We start from the raw sequence: 25,727 nt of genomic DNA, 5'->3' as shown, positions 1-25,727 counted from the left end.
CCCAAAATAAAAATCCCAGAAATAATACAGCCAAAATTTGGAACTCCTAGATCAAGGAAAATGTGCTATTAGCAGCTATAAAGAAATAATTAAAATACCATTGAGCCACAGTCAGAATTACATAAAATTTAGCAGCTGCCACCATAAAAAAAAATAGAGGACTTGGAATATGATAATCCTGAAGGCAAAGGAGCTAAGAATACAAACAAGAATAACTTATCCAGAAAGTATGGAGTATAATCTTTCTGGGGGATAAAAAGATATTTAATGAAACAGAGGACTTTCAAGCATTCCTGATGAAAAATCAGAACTGAATAGAAAATGTGACATTCAAAAACAAGACTTGGGAAACATGAGTGAGAAATCATAAAAGACTAAAAATTATTTACATTCCTGTATATGCAGGTGATACATATAACCCCTCAGAACATTATCATCATTGGGGCTCTTAGAGTTTACTTAGACAAGGGTCTTCAATGTGATTCTATTTTGTTTGGATGCTCTCAAAGGAAGAATGGAAGGGTGAGAAAGAAGGATGAACTGGGAGAAGAGGGAGGGAGAAAAAGAATGGGAGAAATAATCTCACATAAATGGTGCACACAAGGAAGAGTTTACAATAGAAAGAGAATGGAGTATGAGAACAAGCAATACCTGACCCTTGTTCCCATCTGAACTGGTTCAAGGAGGGAAGAAATACATACACATAACTGCATACAGAAATGAATCTTTTTCAAAAAGGAAATGGGAGGAAAAGGGATTAAGAGAAAAGTAGGGGGAAAGGATAAGAGAGAATGTCAATTTAGGGTGATAGTAGTCAGAAGCAAAACAGATGCTTCAGAAGGGAATAGGATAAAAAAAAAGAGAAAGGTAAATATAAGAGAATAGAAAGGAGAGAAGTAATTAGCAATCATAACTGTGATTATGAAAGAGGATGAGAATGAATTAGAAATTAGAATTCAACAATATGTTGTTTACAAGAAATATACTTGAAACAGAAAGCTACAGAGTTAAAAGAAGGGGCTGGAGGAGAGTCTATTATGCTTCAGTTAAAGTAAAAGAGGCAGGGGTAATAATTATGATCTCAGACCTCACCAAAAAGAGACCATCATGGAAAATACTTTTTGCTCAAAGTACCCTAGACAATGAATTAATATCAATCCTGAACATATATGTGTGTGTGTGTGTGTGTGTGTATCAAATGGCACATGTAAATTTCTCAAAGAAAAATTAAGTTAAGTAGGAGAAAATAGTAAATCTATAATAGTGGGGTTTTTAAGTCCTTACTCTAAAGAAGCTTGCAGTCTAAATGAGGAGCACAGCACACAAAAGGATATAGGAAAGAGGAGGTGGATAGAGAGGGGGGAGACGAGGCAGTTTCTTGTTCCAGGGAATTGAAATCAGGTGGAGTAGCAAATGTGGAATGGAACTATCACTATCTTTGTAACCCAGCCTCTCAGTATATAGTAGGCATTGGGGTTTTTAATTGAATTGAATTTATTTGAACTGAACCTCTCCATTTTGATTTGATATCTGATTTGGTTTGTTGAAAGGCATGAAGTTAGGGGAGAGGAGGGATTACTGAAACTGCCAGGATACATACAGAAGAAATCTGTGCTGAGGGAGAATTTTATTCTAGGTAACTTTTCATTTCTTTCTATCCTAAATTATTCTTGTTCCAATTTATATCTGTTTTCTCCTGTTCTGTCCACAGTGAAGATGGGCCAAAGCAATTCATTTTTAGGGATGTCTCCCTTAACGTGCATCCTTTGAAGGCTAGATTGACGCATCAGAAAGGTACAAAAACAAAGGAAATCTACAGAAAGGTAGATTTTACCCTGAGAGAAGGAACAATTCCCTAACAGCTAGTTAGAGATGTCAAAAATTAAAATAGGCTGCTTTGGGATACTATAATGAACTCAATTCAATTCAATTCAGCAACCACTTAATAAGCTCCTACTGTATGAAAAATACAGTGTCAGAGGATGATGATATAAAAACAAAGATAAAACAGGTCTTGCCCTCCAAAAGATCATTTTCTACTAGAGAGCTACAGCATGTCTACAGATAAGAATAATCAAAATTATTCAAAGTGATTTCCAGAGGGAGAGGACTCTATTATAGGAAATGCCTTGATGCCAAGCTGTTTTCAAAGAAACCTAGAATCCTGGGGATGTTTCTGCCCTGGATTAAGACAAACTCCCCCTCAACCTACCCCCCCTCAATTCCCCCCCCCCCCCCCCCCCGCTCCCCATCCCTAGTGGTATTCAAACAAAGGCTAGTTAATGAGTAGTTTAGAATTTTGTGGAGAAAATTCCTATCTAAGCATAGGTTGGACAAGACAGCTTCTGAGGTCCCTTTCAATTCCGAGATTTAGGATACTGAGATTCTGAGACAGGAGTTTAGGGAGGATCTCACTGAAAATCTGCTGAATCATATTGAGTTGTGGTTTTTAAAATGGGAAGCAATGCCCAGGCACCCTGCATCACACACACATGAATCCCACTGTTTTTCCTGCAAATCTCAAGAGTGGTACATTTCAATGCGGTCAAGAACCTAGAGTTACATGGAGCATGTTAAAGAACTTAGAGTCTTCTAGGCTGTTTACTTGTGTTGTTTTAATCTCAGACACTTTGGGAGTTAGAGAGTGCATTAGGACAGTGAGATCTTTGGATCTGTGACACACATTGTATGTCTGGTTTGATAATGTGGCAATATTAGCACAAGAGCCCTTCCTGAGGAACCAAGGACAAGGTTTGAGAATTGTTCTCTCCTGCAGTGAATGGATGTACACCACTTTATCTCTTGAGAGGTCTGAATTCCCACACAGTAGAAACTCTGTTCTACTCTAGCCTCAGACAAGAGTTCTTAACCTAGGATTCATGAAGTTGTTTTTCAAAAAGTATTTTGATAACTTTACGTCATTGGTTTCCTTTGGAATCCTATGCATTTTACTTTACGCATTTGAGAACATTATTCTGAGAAGGGGTGTGCAGACCTCACCAGACTGCCCCAAGGAATCTAGGACACACTTGGAAAGTTAAAAATCTCTGACTTTAAACATTTCAGGGAGATATTTTTCATTACTTTTTTTCTTAAGGGGAAATTTACAAGTTGTGCGTAAATTTAATAGGCACTTATGAAAAGTCAAATTTTAAAGTATCACTTATTGTAGACCCTGTTGTGTTATACTTTTGGTGACTGCATATACCACCTATTCATTTCTACTTATGGCTGCCCGTAAATATCAAAATGAATAATTGTTTCAGGATCCCCAAATATTAGATAAGTGTGAATACTATGTTATTATTTCTGACTACTTAACTGTCTCTGAGTATAGAATTTCTTATTTAGGCAATCAGGTTTTTACTTCTCACTATATTTGCTGTGAAGAAATTTTCCTGGAAAGCTGGAGACAGTTTTTTAGTAGGAGTTCTAAAGCCCCTTCTCCAAAGGATGCCTGTTTCTCCCTCTCCCTCTTTTTCTTGGCCCTTATCTTTCCTCTTCTCTCTCTCTCTCTCTCTCTCTCTCTCTCTCTCTCTCTCTCTCTCTCTCTCTCTCTCTCTCTCTCTCACACACACACACTCTCTCTCTCCATCTCTCTCTCCTTCTTTCTTTTCTCCCTCCTCCTCTCCCCCTCTCTCCTTCTGTATTCCTCCTCTCTTTTCTTCCCTCACCCACTCTCTCTTTCTCTCCTTTTTTCTCTCTCTTCCTCCTTTCACTCCCCTCCCTCCCCCATCTGCCACCTCTCTCTTGCCCTCGTATCTCTCTCTCAACCCTCTCCTCATTTTTCTCTTTCTCTCTATTTTTCTCCCTCTTTGTGTTTGCTCTTCTTTCTGTTCATTTTCTTATTATGACCATAGAGTTAGAGATGAACAGGACCTTGCAAGTGATCTACTTCAGTCCTCTAATTGTATAGATGATGAACTGAGATGCAAAGAAGTTAAGTGATTTGCTTAAAGTCACCCAGGTGTTAGGTTAACAGAGCTGGAGCTCGAGTCCAGGTCCAGGGCTTTTGCCTTTTTATTATGTTTCCTCTCTGTCTCTTTACCTCTCTCATCTTTCATCCTTATCTCTCCCTTCTCTCCCCTTGAAGGAATTGGCATTTCCTCCTTGAGTTAAGCATCAACTTACCTTAGTCTTATATAATCTTAATGTTAACGGGAGTGGGGAGAACCTATGATTCTTTGTGAAATCTTGAGGAACGTTTCTCCAAGGTCTCATGATGGCTCAGATTTGTCCCAGTTATTCAGTCTGTTTCGACCAAGCACTGTGCTAGTACTGGAGGTACAAAGAAAGGCAAAAATCAGTCCATACTCTTAAAGAGATCATAGTCTCCTGTAGACAACATGCAAATGCCTAATGTACAAACAAGATACAGGCAGGATAAGTTTGGGGAGAACTCTCAGGGGAAAGGCACAAAGATAAAGAAGAACAAGGAAAGGCTTCTTGAAGCTTGAAGAAAGCCAACAGGGAGAGATGAGGAGGAAGAGAGTTCTGGAGATAACGGTAGTCAATCACTCAGTCAATCAGTAAATATTTATTAAGCACCTGCTACGTGCTAGGCTAAGTACTAGGAATACAAAGAAAGGCAAAAGATAATTCTTGATTTCAAGGTGCTCACAATCTAGCGTGAGAGACAAAATACAAATACCTATGTTTAAACAAGCTACACATATAAATACATACATATATATACATACACAAGGTAAATTGGAAATAAAATATTTGAAATCAGGAGATTGCTAAGGTACAGAAATAAGATCAGTGTCACTGGATCATAGGGTACCTGGTAGAAAGTAAGCTCTAAAAAGACTAGCAAAGTAGCAGTGAATCAGGTTATGAAGGACTTTAAAAGCCAAACAGAATTTTATATAAGATTCTGGACGTTAAATAGAGAACCACTGGCATTTATTGAATAGGGGTTGACATGGTCATACTAATGCTTAAGGAAGGTCAGTTTGACAGCTCAGTTGAAGATGGATTGGCATGGGGAGAGATTGGAAGCAAGCTGACCAACCTGTCCAGGTGCAAGATGATGAAAGCCTGCACCAGGGTGGTCACAGTGTTAGAGGAGGGAAGGATGCACATATGAGAGATTCCAGAAAGGTAGAAATGACAGTACTTGGCAATGGATTAGATATGTGGGAAGATCAGGTGAGGGATTTTTGAGGACAGGGAAGATGCGAACATGTTTTTAGGCAGTAGGAAATGATCCACTAGATAGGGAGAGATCAAAAATAAGTGAAAGGATGAGTATGACAGAAGGGACAGTGTGTTGGAGGAGATACAATGGAATGGGATTACTTGAACAAGTAGAGGGTTTGGCCTTGGTAAGAAGTAAGGTCACTTCATCATGTGAGACAGGGGAGAAGGAGGAAAGAGTAGAAGAAAGTATCTGAAATATGAGTTGGAGAAGAAGGGACAAGAGGGAATTCATGGTGAATGGCCTCAATTTTTTTTCCTGTAAAATATGAGGTAAAGTTCTCAGCTGAGAAAATAGGGGGAGGAGGAGCCATGGGAGGTTTGATGAAGGATGACAAAGCCACTGTGGAGAGTGGAATAGTGATTTGACAAGGGAGGTATATACTAAGATTATATAGAAGCAATGAGGGCCCCGTTGAGGTTATGTAACAAATTTGTAGTGGACTCAGTAAGAAATGTCTTATGATTGTCTCCATCTTCATTCAGCAACACATGTAGGAGCATAGGTAGCAAATGGTAGTAATGATCCAAGGCTGGGGTTTGGTTAGGCATAATTGCTGATATGATATGTGGGCTAGGGATTCAAGAGAGAAGGACAATGTAGAGCTGAATTGGTTCACCAAGAGGTCAAGATGGGAAAACAACAGAGAATGACTAGTTTGGGGGAGATGACCTGGTATAGAACTGAGGAGTCAAGGGAGTGGAGGTCACAGTACAGATAAAATATGGGCTTTTGTAAGAGAACAAGGAAGAAAATGTAAAAAACCAATAGATTAAAGTCAAAGTAAGGGGATTTTGGAGTTCTCGAATATAGAGGAGATATGTTGGTGAATGATGGCAGGATCATGGATATGATCATCTTTGTGTGTGGCTGAGGTGGAGTGGAAGAATAACTTATGAGAAGTGGATAGGTTGGAAGATTGAGTGGTTACACTGTTTGATATCTTTCTATATAAAAAGAGATACATAGGTAAACTGACATAGTAGAGAGAGAGAGAGAGAGAAAGAGAGAGGGGGAGAACAACAGGACCTTTGGCTGACAAAAACTATGAAAATTAGTCAGGAGAGTAGTCAGTTGTTGTGGACGTGATCTAGGAAACTTCATCTACAGACAGACACGTACTTCCATACTGACACGAGAGCACATGAGAGTTACAGTAGAGTGCTGATTCAGTAGAAGGTAGAGAGCCAGCATATGCTGGACCTGTTGATACAGGAGATGGCTGTACACTTGCACTGTTCCATTTGGTGGTTACATTTGTATGTCGTGGTCTCCAGTCCCTTCATTATCTCAGTCTCTCATCTCTGGATGTGTTTTAGTTTGTCAATATTCTTTTCTAAAATGTGGCACCACGATATTACAGATACAGCCTGACCAGGGCAGAATACAGCAGGACTATCATTTTCTTCTCTCTAGACACTATGCCTCTCTTAATGCAGCCTCTTTAGCTATATTTTTGCTTCTTAGCTAACACAGAGCTTACAGTCCACTAATTTCCAATATCATTATCATTTAACCTTAATGTCTAGCTATGCTTCTTCTACACTGTACTCATGACATTGAATTTTTAGCCCAAGAGCCCCTGTCAACTTTAAACTTTTTTAGATTTAGCCCATGTTTCTAATAATTGGGGAAACATGGACATCAGAACTATTCTCTGATTATAGGGTAAGTAATCTTATCTGATCATAGAAGGATAAGAATTTGGTTAGTTACTATAAACTAAGGTGAGGTCGTTCACAGAAAAGACCAAGAATCTCAACCCTTAACAAAAGAGGTGAAAGGACAGATTTCAAAATTGTGTTAAAAAGAGACTAATTCTTTCTTGGTATCATTACTTGTCAAGAATATTGGTTGACTGAGACCCTAGAGTATTCTCTATTTCTACCTGACCCTGAGAGGAAGAAACATTAAATAGACTACATTATACTTTCTATTATGACTTACTTCAGAAAATAAGAATCAAGATAATATACTCTGATTTCTTTTATGACTTTTGCTGAGAAGAAGAAAAGACAGAAAATACTTTATATTGTCACTTGTCGCTGAGAGATAGAGGGGAAATAAGAATCCTACAAAGTACCAGAGTAGAAGAAGCTTTTGCTAACTTTGAATCAAAGTCATTACTTTTTTATGAAAGAGTATAACACTACTTCAGCTGAAGATGTCAAATAAGCCTGAAGCTGAAAGTGATGGTTACTACGTTTGCTATTGAGAAGTAAGTTTAGTTTTACAGAGCAAGGCCTTGGAAGAAGGAAAGTGGAAAAGTCACATAGAGTTTACTGAGTTATCATTACTAGGGAGGTATTAGGCAAGCATAGAATATACCACGTGTATGTGTATGTACTTCTATACGTATATACATTTATATATATGTATCGATACATGTCTCTGTATGTGTGCACACATGCACATTCTTGTGTGCTCATATACATATATACATACATGTGGGTAGATGTATCCATACATATACATATACATGCACAAAAACTTATGTACACATATACATACACTCATAGATATAGATATAGATTCCAGTTATGAGCTCCACCAAGTTTCAATAATATATCTATTTGGTCAAATTTATCTCCAAATTTGCATTAGGCATTCTAGTTTTCTCTACTTATTATACATAAGAAGTTGGGGACTGGACCTATGATTTCAATGGTGTATGAAATTCCTGGTATATATAACTGCCATTACCATTGCATTTCATTATGTCATCTTAAGAGTTTTCTGGACCACTAAGAAGTTAAGTGACTTGCCCAAGATCACATAGTCATGTTTTAAAGATGGGAATTGAGCTTGGGTCTTCCTGGCTTATACAAGGTTGGCTCTGTATTACAACATGCTGCCTCTGCTGTTATTACATGTATCTTTTTTTAATTCTCTTTCGACTTTGCTTTATATCCTTGAGAGTCCATGTGGCACAGGGGTTAGAATCAGGGAGACCAATTTCAAATACTATCTCTGACATTTACTTGCTGTGTAATCATGGACAATCTGTGAAATTCATGTTCTTTCTCTGTCAAATGGAAAAGACCATACATTAAATACCTACCTCACAGAGTTGTTGTAAGTTTAAATGAAATTATGTATATGTATATGTACATATATATATACACACACGTACATACACATATATACATACATATACATATACACATATTTGTGTATATATACATATATATATGTTTGTATAAAGCACATTACAAACTTTGAAGTGCTAAGCAAACATAATGAATACTATGTCCTGAGCATTTATTTCATGAGGGCATGGTTCTTAACCTGAGCCTTCATAACCCCCGCTCTCTATGGCCAAGTGTTCTTTCAGCTCCTTGGCTGCCTGAGTGCCTCTCTGAAATGGTGGGAGCTCTTGTGGAGGAGACAGGTGGGGGTCATGACTCATGATTGGGTGAAAAAAAAATAACAACAGTGTCTTTTGCCCTTTAAGTGCCCACTGTACCAGTGAGTAAGGAACAGGAGCAGTCCTATAAAAGGCTCATAGAGGAGAGACTGGATAAGGCTTCATTCCCTTTATCCAAGGAAGGGGGAAGTGCTTTCCTTGGAAAATGGCAGGGCTGCTCCTGGGCAGCCTGCTGTGTCTTGCCAGCACAGCAATAGGCAATATCTTTGGTAAGTTTGTCCACTGATTTCTATACACGGGAGATTTTCAGGGAAATTGTAGTGGGCTAAGAATTATGCTAAATGTTTTGGGCAGGGATTGAATTAAGTACCTCAAATAGGAGTTAGCTCATAGGAGGAATTCCTAGCCTACATTTCATAGGTCCCTGGATAGTTGAATTGGAGACAATTATATTTTTATTTTCATTAACCTCTTCCTAAAATTGAGCATTTTCTTCAATTATGAATGTAGATAACAAACATTATTCCAAGAAGGGATCCATAGGCTTTCCAGATTGCCAAAGGGGTCTATGACACCAAAAATGTTTAGGATCCCCCTGTCTACTCTATTTCAGTTTTACATATTATAAGACAAACATTTATCAAACAACTGGACAATAAAAAATAAACACAATTAGTCTGATTATACAAAGGACTAAGTAATGCAAACTAACATAATGAAAATAATCAAAGCAATATTCCTTCCTGATAAAGTTTATTAAAGGAAGATAAGAAAACTGAGTGTCAGAGAAGTTAAGTAATTATGCTAATATCCCTCAGACAATTAAGTCAGAGAGCCAGGATTTGAATTCGTTTTCTGGCTCCAAATCAAGGAGACTTTCCACTCTTTTCAGTATTTTTCTAAAACAACAGAATGGTTTTATTTAATGATATTTTTTGTTCAGATTTATTTTTGGCTTCCTTATTAGTCTGGACTTGATGAATTCTATTCATATTTCCTACTAACAAGGCTCTCATTTTCTTATAGAATATGAAGTAGATTCCCAGCCCTTGCGCCCTTGTGAACTTCAGAGGGAACAAGCTTTCTTGAAGAAAGAGGACTACATCCCTCAATGCTTAGCAGATGGCCGATTCCGGTAAGGTGACTAGGTAGCCTAATCAAATTTTTAAAAAATGCTGCAACCAATTGTGCATCTGAAACCCTGGTGACTCAGTCAAGTATTAATGACTCTCCACAGTAAGTGCTAAAAAAAAGGGAGAATGCACGGACACCTGTTCCAAATAACTGCAAGACTTCATTTTAAATAATATTTTTCTTCTTTTCTTAAAAAACTTTTAAACAATCATTGCTATAAAACAACTGAATGGGATAATTAAATTTTAGTTCTTTATGGGATCATAGGGGTTTTGTTGTTGTTGAAAAGGACCTTAAAGATAATTCACCCTAACTGCCTCATTTTACAGATGTAGAAAACTGAGGCCCAGAAGGGCTATATAGCTTGTCCTAAGGTCACTCAGCTCAAAGTAGCTCTTGCCACAACTGAATATTGGACTAGTGAAAGACATAATTGTTCCCAGTGAATGGGCCTGGATAATCCCCAAACCTGAATAATTAGTCTCAGAATAAATAAGTTCACTTTGTTTTCAGTTAAGTTTCCCTTGTACATTCTTTCCTGTTGCTCTATGAGAACTTCCTCTTCCAGATGTTGTTGTGTTTGTCCTTCGTTCTGGAAGATGACCATGACATCAAGATGATGACATGACTTGATTTGAGTGAGGGAGGGCTATGCAGGGTCACCAGCCTTACTTCCTCCTTCAGAGCCACCTGGATCCAGTGGACTGATATTCATCAGGACAACTGGAGATGGCCCAGGATGCAATGGGAGACCCTGGCCCTTTCAGTCTGTGGTCTTATCATATTCTCACTTTGAGTGAGATATACCCATTCAATGAACAGACTTCTTTAAGTAGTTATTCAAGGGATGGTCCCTTTAGTAAAAAAAAAAAAAAATCAAACTGGTAGGAGAAGACCCTCAGTGTTCCTGGTTGAAAGAGAAACAACTACTATTTACTTATTACAGCCACTCTGTGCTAGGTAGCTGGGGACTTGTCCAGATATGAGCTCCAGAGTGAATTGGGTTTGAGGCTTGATCTTTGAGCAAGAAATGTAACTAATAAACCCAGAGGAAAAAAAGACAGCTTTTGGGGGTGGAACACTGGAGGAGGAGGAGAAGGAGGAGAGTTCTTTGGATGAGTAGCCCCCAAGAGCAAGATTTCTTTCCTTATCTTAAAAATGAGATCCAGCCTCAGAGTCACAGATCATTTGTGTTAAAGTTATTAAGAAACAGTCCTTAATGAATGAAAAAGAATTATTTGTAGAGAGTACTTGGTTTCCATGTAAATAAAGATTGTTGGCAGTGTTTAAAATTCTAGGAAAGTCAATAAAACAGAAATCTAAACTGTTCTTCCTTCATCTCTAGCACCTTTGTAGCACTGACTTATTTAGCCCATTCATTTATATTTTTAAAAATTGTATTGATATTTCTTTTTATATCACCTATATTTCTGCATATATAATTCCTCCTCCCTTTCCTTTCCATCAAGTCATCCCTTCTAATAAAGAAGAAATTGAAAAAAGGTATTCAACCAAACAGATCAACTGGATATGACTCCATCTATCTATCTATCTATCTATCTATCTATCTATCTATCTATCTATCTATCTATCTATCTATCTATCTGTCTGTCTGTCTGTCTGTCTGTCTGTCTGTCTGTCTGTCTGTCTGTCTGTCTGTCTGTCTGCCTGCCTGCCTGCCTGCCTGCCTGCCTGTCTGTCTGTCTGTCTGTCTGTCTGTCTGTCTGTCTATCTATCTATCTATCTATCTATCTATCTATCTATCTATCTATCTATCTACATGCACGCACACACACAAACACACACACACTTTGATTTGAATTCATCTTCTTGACTCCAGATCTAGCACTCTATCCAGTGCACCACCTAGCTGCAGTGTAGTAATGTTTACATGGATATGCCACAATTAGTTTGGATATTTCCCAACCAATGGGTGTCTATTTTATCTCTGACTCTTTAGTACCATAAAAAAATGCTATTAATATTGCTGATGCCTTTTCTTCTTGCATCAAGGATCATAGATCTAGAAGGGACTCAGAGTCCATCTAATCAAACCCCTTCATTTACAGATGGAGAAACTGAGGCTCAAGGAAATTAAGTGACTTGCACAAATTGAGACAGAGAGTAAGCGTCAGTAGAGAGAGTTGAACCCAGGCCCTCTGCTTTCAGAGCCAGGGTTCTTACCTCTGTATCATTTTCCCTCTTGGTTACATCTGTGTTTGCTTTGCTCCACAAACATAGAACTGAACATTTTCTTATGATAATACAAATCATGACATGTTTCTCTGAATTCTTCCTATTCTTCCTATGGTTGCCTAGTAATATTCCACATTCCACAATTCCACAACTGGTTCAGTGATTTCCCATTCAATGAATTCTCAATTTATTTCCAATTTGTTGCTATTTACAAAAAGTGCTAATAAACCATGTTTTTTCATAAGTAACAAAAAAGAAACTTGAACTTCCCCCCCTTGTCTAAAATTCTATGAATTTTATTTAGATCAACAAAACTTTCCTTGAATTATTTTCTTTCTATTAAAGTGCATTTATATACATTTATATAGAAGACTGGAAGCATGGGAAAGATCTAGAGAGCCAGATATTGAGGGATGTGCTATACTAGCTTGGCCTTTTGTAGGAGTTAAAGGTAGGAAGGGCCTTAGAGGACTATCTCCTCCAATTTCTTCATTTTACATATAAGGAAACTGAAGGCCATCCAAATGAAGCAATTTGCCCAAGATTAAGCTGCTAGTTCATAGCAGAGCTGGGATCAGATCCAAATCAAATGCTGTTTCCATATATCCCACTACATGCTTAGGTGGAATTGAAAATAGGGAAAGAAAATTAAGCAGCTCATTTTATTGAGTCTGGAATGAGGGAGAAACTTAATAAATACTGTACCCACATTGTCTGTTAGCATTTACTAACAAGGATTCTGTGACCTATAATTTTTGGGAATATATGGATCTCCTAATCACTGACTCTGGGCTGAGCCACATGAATTAACAAAATAATTTGCTTGAGAGGAAGGAAGAGGTATATAAGAGGAAATTCAATACTCATATCTATCAAAAATTGTTCTCATAAAATTAAATTGGAATAGAATTCTCAAGAATAATCCTAAAAGTATTAAGCCAAATGATTACTTCTGAAAGGAGGCCAGAGGTTGTATTGAAGAAGCCTGGCCTCACTTTGTAGAAATGTGAATTGTTCTTATGTAAAGTCTCTCACCTCTGGGCCAGAAGATCTGAGTTCCAATCATACCTTTACCATTTACCATGTGACTTTAGGGAAGTCACTTCTCTGTGGGACTTTATTTTCTGATCTGAAAAAAATGAGAGAGTTTAACTTGGTCATTCTGAGGTTTATTTTAATTCTAAAATCAGTATTTCATGACTCTGCAGCTATCAGGTTAGGATGCCAGATGCCATGTGGATGGGGTAGATTGCCAATCTTGGAGTTACCCCAGTACAGCTGTTGTTGTCTCAGGAACTATTGGCAACATTTACAAAATAAAATTTAACTTAATGTGAAATTAATTTTTAGTCTTACCGAAGTTTTAATTTATTTTGTTCAGCACAGCAGAGTAGGAATTGAGATATGATGGTGCCTATCATAGTTTGTGGAGTTAAAGTTGCCAAGACTATGTGATTGAATGATATGTGATTGAGAGATAGAGAATGAGAGAGAGAGAGAGAGAGAGAGAGAGAGAGAGAGAGAGAGAGAGAGAGAGAGAGAATGAGACAGAGACACAGACAGAAATTGAAATAGACACAGAGACAGAGATAGAGAGATATACAGAGAGAAACAAACAGACCAAATGAAACAGAGGGAGACAGAGACATAGAGAGAGAGATAGACACAGAGACAAACATAGAGAGACAGAGAGATGGAGATAAAGATAGAGATAGAGAGATTTGTGTAATTGAAGCCATGTGAGTGAAAGAGATTGCCAAGGGAGAGGATATGGTATAGTAAAGAGAAGACAGAAGGACCATTGAAAATATCAATGTTAAAACATAAGAAAGAACTTAGATCTCCTGATTTCCAGTACAGTGTTCTTTCCAATCCACCTTACTTCCATTACATCTTTTGTTCTTCTCCTTCTTCTCCATCCTTTCTTCTCTACTCAATTTGAAACCTTGCTAATGCTCCTGACTTCTCTCTCTCCTCTTTTCTCTCTCCTTTCTTTTCTTTTCTCTATCCCTCTCACTCTGTTTTTATTTACCTCTGTCTCCACCTGCATCTCTTCTATCTCTGTCCCTGTCTTTCTATGTCTCTCTAAACATACAAGTATACATATATATATATATATATATATATATATGTATCTGTGTGTGTGTGTATACACCAAATATAGAATAGAATAGAAATCCCCTCTTTTCTTCTTCCTCTTTCCTTTCCCCTTTCTTTTTGGCTTGATCCTTCTCCGTCCCTCCACTCTGTGGTTATCTATCTCTCCATAGAGCTGTAGGGAAACTTTTACTTCAACTTGAACATTTAAAAGAAACCCAAAAAACAAAAAAAAAAAACCAAGATAACAACTCCCATAGCATTGATATCTGAAAAGTGAACTCCACACTGCCATGTTTTTCCCCCTCCAGGAATGTCCAATGCAGCAATAGCGGCCTTTCATGCTGGTGTGTGGATGCTGAAGGAAAAGAAGTTCCAGGCAGTAAGCAGGCAGGATTGCCAACTGCCTGTAAGTATGAAAGCAGAACCACAACATGTGGGAAGAGGATAAATCAGCCAATGATAGGAATTTTCCATTTTTCACTTCAACCAATCAATCAACAAGCATTTATTAAGTGCTTGCCACATGTCAGGCACTGTTGTAGACCCTGGGGGTGTGTGTGTGTGTACAAGTACAAAGAATGAAACTATCCCAACTCACAATGGGTACAGCAAGTGCATATAAAAATATAATCACTGTAAATAAAGAGTTTATATATACATATACATATACACACATACATACACACACATAAAGTAGCAAAATACAAAGTAGCTTGGGAGGGAAGGCAGTAGCAGTTGCAGAAATCAGGAAAAACTTCATGCAGAAGATGATGCCTGAGCTGTGCCTTAACAGAAGAGAGGGAGTATATACATGCTTAGGGGCTTTTGGAACAGAGATCTAATTTTAAAAAGATTATATGTAATATCAGGGATTCATTCTAACATATCTATTTCATTCATTTGTTCAACAAACATTTATGAAATGCCTACAATGAGAACATTGTACTAGGTGCTAATGGGCACAGTGATGGTACATGTGGTACAATAGAAAGAACACAGACTTCTAAATCAGAGGAACTAGGTTCAAATCTCACCTATGGTGTGCTAAATGAGCTTGCCACCCAACAACACCATGAAATTGAGAGTCAAAAAAATCTCTGAATTGGAAAGAGTTTCAGTATCCACGCAGAGATATCCCTTAAGGCACCTCTCACTTATGGTCATACATCTTTTGTTTGCATATCTTCATTGACAGGAAAATCACCACCCCTGATAGAGCAGCCTTTTCCACTGCTGGGCAGCTCTCCCCATTGAGTTTGCGTTCACATGGAACCAAAGTTCTTATATTTTCTGTTCATTTCTCCAAACCTCTTCTGTCCAGGGACAAATAAAAGAAGGCTAATTCCTCTTCCATATGACTTCCCTTGATTGCGTTCCTCTCTCTTCCTTTTACATCACCACCATATTCACCCTCCCCATTCCGCTAATCCCCCACCTCCCAGCTTGATCTTTCACAACTTCATTTCCCATCAAGACTATTGGTTTTGTGTGTCCGGTGTCACCTTTTTATCAGTTGTTGGTAGAGGTCACTCCAGGGAGATTCAACATGATTTGCTCAGTACTATTCACACGGCTAGGGAGATAGTTCTGGACCCCATGATCCTTTAGAAACAAGCTTGATACTAGTAACTACATTTAACAATGATCCCATGAGTCCTATGATGAAATCACAGAGCTAGAAAGAATGTTTTTGTTCAGTCATTTCAATTGTGCCCAACTCTTCATGACCCCATTTGGGTTTTTGTTGTTTTGGATTTTTTTTGGTGAAAACATTGGAGCAGTTTGCTATTTCCTCCTCCAGATCATTTTGCAGATGAGGAAACTGAGACAAATAGAGTTAAGTGACTTGCCCAGGAACATACAACTAGTAATTGATTGAGGCAAGATGTGAATTCAGGAAAATAAGTCTTTCTGATTCCAGGCCTGGCACTCTGTTCACTGTACCATCCAGCTGCTAGAAAGAATGGTTTGTTTGTTCTAATTTTCTCACTTAACGAATGAAAGAGCTTAGACTGAAAGGTTAAATTGCTTGGAAGCCCAAGGTCACTGGATCAGAGTTCCTGGGAACAATGAGAATTTTATTGCTATAAAACTGCTTTAGAAGGCAATGCATTCTCCAACTGTGGTAACCCAGAAAGGAAAACAAAACAAAAAGCAAACAAACCCTAAAGGATTAAAATCACTACGCTAATCTACTTATATACCATTCTCCCAAACTAGCATTTCCCTAGCTCCCAAAACAAAGACCTCAGAGTAGGTTAATGTGAGTTTATGTTCTTCATGGATTTGTCCAAATGGCAGATTTGGAGCAAAGAGACTTCATAGCTGAGCTTTGCCATGTGCTCTAATTGCATGGGGCAGTTAGGTGGTAAAGTGGCTAGAGCTCCAAGTCTGGACTCATCTTCCTGAGTTCAAATCTAGCCTCAGACACTTAATAGTTGTGTGGCCCTGGGCAAGTCACTTAACTTTATTTGCCTCAGTTTCTTCATGTGTAAAATGAGCTGGAGAAGGAAATGGCAAACCATTCGAGTATCTTTACCACGAAAAACCCAAATGGGGGTCAGGAAGAGTTGGGCATGACTGAAAGAAACAACAGTAATTGCATAATCTTAGATAAATCATTTATCTGGTCCTCAGTTTCTTTATATGTAAAATGGGCATAATGACTTTATCCAACTATTTATTATTGCCTTCCTCTTCCTCCTCCTCTCAACTGGTTTCTTGGTTTCTTAGGTCTATCCTTTTGCCAGCTCCAAAAACAGCAGATTTTGGTAAGCAGCTATATCAATAGCACTACCGCCTCCTACCTTCCTCAGTGTCAGGATTCAGGAGAGTATGAGCTGGTGCAGTGTGATCTGGCCATGGTACAGTGCTGGTGTGTGGATTCAGAAGGAATGGAAGTCTATGGGACCCGGCAGCAGGGACGGCCAACAAGATGTGAGTGGTATTTAGCGTCGTATGCTGAGTAGGTTTGCATTTACTGCTTCAATCTTAAAGGCTAAGTGCTCTGTTAGCTTGAATCAGAATTGTTTTCATGACAATATCGTGCTGACTGAGAAAGGTTTTCTAGTAAAACTCAAAATAGAGAGTGTCCCAGAAGTTTTAGTGCAGTAAGGTAACTGTGTGCTAAGACTTTTGGGATACCCCAGACATGATATTTCAAAACCTTGTAAAAAGTCAAACATCTCTTCATTTACTCATGTTCAAAAAAATACCTTGATTGAGGAAAAAGAAATCTTGCTTAAATTAAACTGATAGATATTCAATGTTTGACTTTTGATAGAGTGTAGTCAATATCCTAATGAGTGAATTTATTGATTATTCTTTCTCATTGTAGATACTCATCAGTTTCTGGCTTTTGTTTTTGTTTTTTTTTTATTATTGTGCTATGCTATCCCATGTAGAATGTACTTATTTATATTTTTTACTTCAAGGATACAGACATTTACAAGTTATCTATTCTTTTTCAAATTTCCCACTAGGCCCAAGGAGCTGTGAGATTAGAAATCGCCGCATCCTTCATGGCGTGGGAGAAAAGTCACCCCCTCAATGTTTATCTGATGGAGAGTTTATGCCAGTTCAGTGCAAATTTGTCAACACTACAGATATGATGGTTTTTGACCTAGTTCATAGCTACAACAGGTAGGGGCAATTTGCATTAAAAAAAAAAAATCTGGTTGCTAGGTCTTCTCTTGGTAGTTGCCTGCACATTTTTTGGCTATGATTTTCAGTGATGGCCCTAGGCCAAAAGATTAGGCACTATATCACATTATTTAGCTTCTATTTTAAGAGTTGTTGTTATTTAGTCAGTCTTCATGACCCCATTTGGGTTTTTCTTGGCAAAGACACTGGAGTAGTTTGCCATTTCCTTCTCCAACTCATTTTACACATGAGAAAACTGAGGCAAACAAGGTTAAGTGACTTGGCCAGGGTCACACAGCTAGTAAGTGTCTGAGGCTGGATTTGAGCTCAAGAAGATGGGTCATCCTGACGGCAGGCCTAATGCTCTTTCCACTGTGCTGCCTAGCTGCTCTAGGAAGACTATGGTGGGCCCTAAATGCAAGACTAAGGAATGTGTGTTTCATCCTCAAGGCAGATATATGATCTCAAGCAATTCACTTCTCTCTAAACCTGTTTCCTCATCCATAAAAGGAAAAGGTTATATCAGATGACCTCTTGATCCATTTCTACCCTAATATTTGAAATCTAATTCAAGGTTTACCTATGTGACACTCAATTTCACTGAATATTAATAATGACTTCTATTTATTGTAACCCACTTTATTGTTTAAAAGTTTATTTTTATTCAAAATCTCATTTGATCCTCACAATAACTTGGAAAAGCTTATATGTAAAAAATTATCATCCCTATTTTACAGATGTGGAAATTGAAACATGGAGAGGTGGTATATATTTGCCCACTGAGCTTAAACTGGTATAATAGCAAGGATCCCAACACGCACAGGAGAGACTGCTATATAGGCTCTTAGATCTGTTTTTCTACAAGAAAAGCTTACTCAAGCACATATATCCTTCACTTAGTTCAGGGGGAAAAGTCAGCATGTTGAACTTCAGAGGAAATACAGAGAAATAATAACTGCCAGACAGGACTTCCAATTGTCTGACAATAAGCAATGCATACATCATAGATCAATAGACAGATCCAACTGTCTGACCATACTTACATAAGTACCAGAGGGAGAAACACCAGCATTTGGGTTATCAAAGCCAGGGGACTCCTTACCAGCTGCCCAGAGTCTTATCTGGCCAAGTAAACACTTCCAATGAGTAAGCCCCAAAGCACAACCTCACCTCAGAATATTTATACACTTTTCAGAGCCAGAGGGCATGACCCTCTGACCCAGTGCCTCAACAGAAATTAACAAAAAATATAAAACAAATCTCCCCTAATCAAACTTCCCTTAATGGGCAGATCTCTTGATGGGTAGGAAAGATCTTTAACTCTCATAATTAGCATTACAACTGGTTCTACCAGTAGACCAAAACAATAACTAGGTTTGGGAGCACATAGGCACTTTCAGGCAAATTTCTATCCTATCGATGATATGGGTTGATTAAAAATTCTTTCTAGTTTCTAAGTATGCTATAAATATATAGATTTACTGACCCCTAAACTACTGACCTCCCTAGCTTCCTTTACTAAAGGAACTAAAATCCCACCTCTATGGGGAGTCTTCTCCACACCTTCTTCTTTCTATTGATTATATCTTATTTATCCTGCACATGCCTTGCTTTATCTATATTGGTTAGCATGTTGTCTCACTCATTAAGTTATGAACTCTTTGATGGTAGGGACTGTCTTTTGCCTCCTTTTGTATCCCCAGAGCTTACCAAAGTACCTGGCACATAGTAGGCACTTAATAAATTTTTATTGATTGATTGACTGATGACTTGGATGAAGGAATGGCTTCCGCCATACCTAGTCTTGTCTAGAAGCACTTTCTGCCTATCTCCACTAGGGGGCAGCCTAGGAATTAGAATGTCTCCACCATAGTTGGTAGAGTTAAAAAAAACAAAAAACTATGTTTATATCTATATATGCATTTATATCTATTCATATCTATTTCTATATATGTAGATATATTTATTGATATTGATGGCTATACATAGCTATCAACACATAGATATCAATATCCATATATTCTTCCATAAGATGAGATTCTTTTCCTTCTTTATAGCAATATGTCCCCAATACAGTCTCCTTCAGGTGGGAGGCCATGGGAATAGCTGTGGATTCCAGGAAGCCAGACACAGCAACCAGTAATTTTGGCGAGTGAAGCTTTTGCAGTGGTTGGTCATTGTATGGCCCAGGGTCCAATGGAAGGCAGTAATTAACCGCAGTCAGAAGGGGACATTGTGCTGTCCCTAGGTTTATTTTCCCACCCAGAGTTTCTGTTTCCCTGGATGGCACATGCAAGGGTAGTTTTCCCTAAGTATTGCTTACTTGAGTACTGAACCTAGTCCTTGTGAAAAAAGCACTGGGCTTAGAGGAAGGAAGAGTCCTGCTTTTAGCATTTTCTGACTGGAACAAGGGAACTTCACCTCTTGAACTTTACTCAGAGTAGGTAAAATCAAAGTTGTAGTTGTGCCTTGGAAAGATCAAATGCACACAGCACTTTGTAACCTCAAAGCACCATAGAAATTGGTGTGACATAATGGGAAAAGTCCAGGATCTGGAATTAGAAGGTCTGAGTAGGAAGTTGGTTTCACCTAGTTAGCAATAATAATGAATTAAAATAGGAAGCTTCAAGATGCCAGGCTGGAGTGAGCTTCACCAACTGCTCCTCCAAGGTCAGGCTTTATCCCTGGCACCGTTTATGGAACAGACACAAAATCCTGAATTGCAGCTGCCCAAGGTTGTAACCTTTTTTAGGTCTCCTTTCTGCCTGACCAATGTCCTTTTCATTTTTCCCTTGAATAGAATGATATTACCAAACAAAAAATGCTTTCCTAGGAAACTAAGCTTAAAATAGAGATATCTGTGTGGCCCACTTTTTTTTTTTTACATTATTATCATAAAGATAATAAGTACCATACCGAACTATTAGAAGAGGACTAGGTTGGAGATTCAGGTTTGTGGGGTCTGGAGCAGGCAGGGATCTTCAAAATCATCTCTTCTAATCTAATTTTACAAAGGGGAAAGCAGAGGCCCGTAGAGATGAAATTATTTGTCGAAAATCACACAAGTTGAAGTAGGAAAGCTAGGATTTAAAACCAAATGAACAGGAGACTTAACCTACTTCATTTTAATGAAGGAAATAACTATCAACTATCTGCTCCTCCTCATGTGTTTGTATCTTGCCTTGCAATCTTGATTCTAGACCCCTTTTGAGCCATCAAAGGTACCTGTTGGTAACCTCATGATGCTTATCACACCAGCTTACTCAGAGAAGATGGTTTTTTTTGTTGGTTGGCCCTTTCATTTTCCGGTGTCCAGGATAGGGAGCTAGAGGATTAGTCCCTGCTGAGCAGGGGATTGGTCTAAATAATGTATTTTGGAGCAGGTAAGTGGCACAGCGGATAGAGCGCTGCATTCAGGAAAACCTGAGTTCAGATCTGGCCTCAGACGTTTATTAGCTGTGTGACCCTGGGCAAGTCACTTAACCATGTTTGCCTCAGATTCCTCATCTGTAAAATAAACTGGAGAAGGAAATGGCACATCCCTCCAGTATCTCTGCCAAGAAAACTCCAAGTGGGGTAACAAAGAGTCGAACACAACTGAAACGACTCATCATCGACAAACAACAACCCCTGAGAGCTGGGGAATTTAAGTGACTTGCCCAAAGTCACTCAGGAAGTTAGCATCAAAGGTGGGATTTGAGCCATGATCTTGATTCCTGTACCAAGCTTCTGGAACTGTGAGCCTCAGGCATCTCTTTAATGAGAATACTTGACAATTACATAGCAGTTTAAAGTTGACAGACCATGTTTTATTTGAGTCTTCCAACAACACAGTCTGGACCTTAGCCATAAAATCCTTGTAGCTGACTGGACTCCATTACTTTTACCTTAATGCAGTGAGTGAACCAATCATTCTGTAGCCTCATTCAGCTAGCTCTCTTGACAACCAGCCTCATTTTCCTTGACAACCAGTCTCTTTCTGATTTCCTTAGCAACAGGTCTCATTTCAGCTGAATCCTGGTTAGTGCATTTAAAGGCAGGGAGACAATAAGGATGTATTCAAAAGTATTGGTTTGGGAAACGGAGGCCCAGGCTCTGATAATTAAGGTAGCTTTGTTATTGTCATCATTTCCCCCTTCTGAGGCTCATTTAATTTCCTGGAAAATAAAGGCGTTGAATTAAAGATGATTTGTACATTTCCCTCTAGAACAAATAGTCTGTGCTTCTGTCACTAGCCATCTAATGCTTAGTTACCTTTGCCTAGCTCTAACTGGGGGGTAGGGAGAGGTGCAGTCCTGGATCTGTGAGTCTTCCTGACTCAAGGTCCAACACTCTATCCACTGAGCTACCTAGCTGCCAATGTTGGAGGACCTGAGTCTGAAACCTGTTACCTGTGTGATCTTAGTTTCTTCTTCTATAAGATTAAGGGGTTAGACTAGATGACCTCTGAGTTACCTTCCAGTTCTAGACCTAAATTCCTCTGATCCTTTGACCTTCATCCATGTCACAGAGGCAAAAAGTCTGGAGAATTTGCCAGAAGTATTTGCCAATATCACAAAGGAAATTCCATACAATCCAAACTGAAGAGAGACTCCCCATGGTGAAGTCCTCCAAATGCTCTTGTTGGTGGATGACATTGTATTGATTACATCAAGCCCTGAAACATTACAGGGTCTCCTAAATGATATTCATAGTCCGTTCACACAGGAAAATTTTTGAAAAGGGTAATGAATACTTATTGTCCAGACTATGATACAAAATTGGATGGACAACTTACAAAGCACATTCGTTAGTATGTATTTCTACATATATGTGTACATTCATATATTTCTATCTTTTTTCTTTCCTTCTTTCTTCTTCCTTCCTTCCTATCCATCCATCCATCTATCCTTTCATTCATCCCTCCATCTAACTATCTAGCTATTATCTATCTCTTGGATAGCTTGCGTAGATACTGCAAGTGAAAAATGAATTGGACCTGGAATTAAAATTGAACAGGGGAAGAGTGAAGTAGATTAACTCTGGGAAATTACAAAATTCTTATAATGACCCTAAGCTTCTCCATGAAACAAATTTGGAACTTTCAATATCAGTGTTTTTCTAGTAACTTAGTATAATGGTAAGTATACACGAAGGACTACTGTCTCTGAAAAGTTAAAGCTAGGTGCCCAAAGGATCATATAGAAGAACATGGTGGTCCTGAGCAGATTTCAACATATTGTGATAATGTAATATGATATGATATGACATGATATGATATATCTTGATAATAGATTATGAAGAATTAGTGTAAAAGGTATCATCTTTAGCTTCAAATGAAAAGAAAATGGACCACTGACTTTTTCTTTTATGAGCATACTCAGTTCCGTCTTACCTGAGAATGGACAGAAACATGTGCAGTATTTCTCTTTATGGGTCTGTATCCCTTTGGCCTCCGATCTGTGGGTTGGTTTTTTGGGTCAGTTTGCTCCTTATAGAAAACTATAACCATGAACCTTGTGTCAATCCTCCATGGAATGAGCCATTTATTAGAATGAGACATAAGTGTCACTAATTTTGTAAAGTCCTTTTTCAGTCTCTTTCTCTTAGACTACATGCTTTTGGTGATGGCCCTATTCCCATTTTATAGTTTCCTCAGGTAGAATATGATTTTCTTATTCAGGAAAGTTTTAAAGGTTCTCAAGATTGCCCAGCAACCTATGTAAAATATATTTTCAAAGCTTGCTAAGGTGTAAAATCTCCCAAATTATTATCTAACTCAGAAACAAATGACAAAGGTTTTCATGACTTGTTTCTAGCTGGATTTGCCCAGAATTTTTGTGGGGGGAAAATAACTCAAACTGCTAATGAATAGGTAATTCTGTCTGTATTGAGCAAGATAACAGATTTATTTTATAAAGGAGAAATCTTGGTTATTTTCTTTCTTTTTTTACCCATTAGAAAATAACAGATTTACTATACTAAAGATAAAATGAAGACCAATTCAATCAACATCTCTTTAATATGTCCTTCTCCTCAAGGGATTCACATTATGCTGGTTATCTTTTACCTGTTTCTTCAGAAAGAACTCATTAAGTCTGAAGTCTAAGAAATGGTGATTTTTAAATCAAATTCTATTTTAGGTTCCCAGAGGCATTTCGGACATTCAGTTCCTTCAGAAACAGATTCCCAGAAGTTTCTGGGTATTGCCACTGTGCTGATAGTCAGGGACGGGAACTGGCAGAGACAGGTAAGGGCACTTCAGGTAATAGAAGGGGTAGGGAGGGACTATATTCAAAACTTAACTGAGATAAAAGTAAACTTTTGTACCTGAGTTCAAAAAATCAACTGCATAACTGCAAGATGGGAGATGGGAGGTCATTCCCTTATTTGCCAGTCAAATGCTTTGAAAAAAAATCAACTTCTATCCTCAGAGAAGAAAATTGATTTTGAGGACAGGAGAAACTGAGGGAAGATGATTGGGTGGAAGAAACTGAGATTCTTGTAGGACATATCCAAGTTAAGGACAGGGCTACAGATATAGGAGTTTATGTCATTATATCTGAAATTCAGGAACTGAGTAAACTCCAGGTAAGACTGTGTCCTGGATCTTGTTACGGCCATGAGTGCCATATCTCTTTTTGGATCTTTTTGCCTGGGAAAATTGGGGGATCTTCTCTTAACGATCCTTTTGTCTTCAGATATGTATTTTCTTTGTCAGGATTAGAGTTACTGCTGGATGAAGTTTATGACACCATTTTTTCTGGTCTGGATCCTGCTTCCACCTTCACAGAAACCACCCTGTACCGGATACTTCAGAGACGGTTTCTAGTGGTTCAGTTAGTCATCTCCGGAAGATTCCGATGTAAGTAATAAGCTGGTAAAAGATGTGGATATTTTTGCTTGGTGGTCCAGAAGGGAGATGTTTGGATATGGAAGTAATTGCAGGCTTGATGACTCTCTTTGTCTTTTTAGTTAGTGTTTATGCTGGGGGTTTAAAAGTTTCCTACAAACATAAGCCACAAACTCTCCAATAGCTCCCATTTCTAGAGAGCTTTTCTGCCTCTAACTTTGAAAGTAAAGGAACACAATATTGTTATCCCCAATTTGGAGATGAGATGACTGAGGTCTAGGCAGCTGAAGGAATTTGTCCAAGTTCACACCAACATTAAATCAGACCTTGTAACTCAAAGTCTAAGCCTTTGTTGAATACTTTAGGATGACTCTGTGGAGGAAGTATGGCAGAGCCTGATAATGGGAAAAAAAACAAAAACATGGTTTCAAGTTCCACCTATAATATATATTTAAGGTGTGAGTCTGGATAAATCACTCAAACTTTTAGTGTTGTCTAAGACTGTAAATTGCAGAGAAGACTCTCATCTAGATTAGTAGAGGTAGTTTCCTCCTTTGGGAATTCCCTATATCAATAATAATACAGGCCCTATCCCTAGATAGGACCTTGCCAAATGCAATGCAACAGATGTTGAAACTTTTTTCAGAATTTTCCTCTTGTGTGGATTTTTTCCACAGGTCCAACAAAATGTGAGATTGAGAGGTGGGCAGCAACTAGCTTTAGGCATGCCTATATTCCATCCTGCAAGGACAATGGAGACTATCAGTCAGTACAGTGCCAACAGGGAGGACTGTGCTGGTGTGCAGATGCCAATGGGAAAGAAATCTATGGGACTCGACAACAGGGAAAGTTACCATTCTGTGGTATGTTTTTCTTCTGACCAGTTTAACTTAGGCCATTAGATTAAGTTCATTTATTCTTTTACACTGTCATAGAATTGAAGGTCTGGAAGGAACCTCAAAGGTCTTCTTGTCTAACCAATAGCCAATGCATGAATATTAGGTATATAGTATTTTCAGTGGTCAACTAACCTCTGGTATGATGGATAGGGCACTGGTTTTGAAATTTGGAATTAGGAAAACTTGCACTCAATTTATGCATCAGACACTACCTATGTGACCCAGGGCAAGGACTCTCTGTGCCTCAGTGTCCCCATAAGTAAAATGAGAGGGTTGGACTTGATGATCTCAAAGGTCTCTTCCAGCTCAAAATCTACGATTCTATAACCTCCAATGATGAGGAACTTACTAATA

At 38.4% G+C, this 25,727-nt stretch overlaps 1 protein-coding gene across 1 annotated transcript in view; it reads left to right on the top strand.

Annotated features, from left to right (window-relative positions):
* The first annotated feature begins 8,775 nt into the window (after window positions 1-8,775).
* TG (thyroglobulin) overlaps window positions 8,776-25,727 on the top strand; it is a 366,261-nt gene continuing 349,309 nt past the window's right edge. Inside the window, exons 1-8 of the mRNA XM_072606558.1 lie at window positions 8,776-8,839; window positions 9,597-9,705; window positions 14,309-14,406; window positions 16,734-16,937; window positions 17,483-17,642; window positions 23,765-23,871; window positions 24,343-24,486; window positions 25,152-25,337. Coding sequence (XP_072462659.1) covers window positions 8,776-8,839; window positions 9,597-9,705; window positions 14,309-14,406; window positions 16,734-16,937; window positions 17,483-17,642; window positions 23,765-23,871; window positions 24,343-24,486; window positions 25,152-25,337 — 1,072 coding nt within the window. The remainder of the gene's footprint in view (window positions 8,840-9,596; window positions 9,706-14,308; window positions 14,407-16,733; window positions 16,938-17,482; window positions 17,643-23,764; window positions 23,872-24,342; window positions 24,487-25,151; window positions 25,338-25,727) is intronic.

This window comes from Notamacropus eugenii, chromosome 4, assembly GCF_028372415.1.
Source record: "Notamacropus eugenii isolate mMacEug1 chromosome 4, mMacEug1.pri_v2, whole genome shotgun sequence".
Taxonomy (NCBI): domain Eukaryota; kingdom Metazoa; phylum Chordata; class Mammalia; order Diprotodontia; family Macropodidae; genus Notamacropus; species Notamacropus eugenii.
The sequence above is the reverse complement of the archived record's forward strand: the minus strand, read 5'-3'. Positions and strand labels throughout refer to the sequence as shown.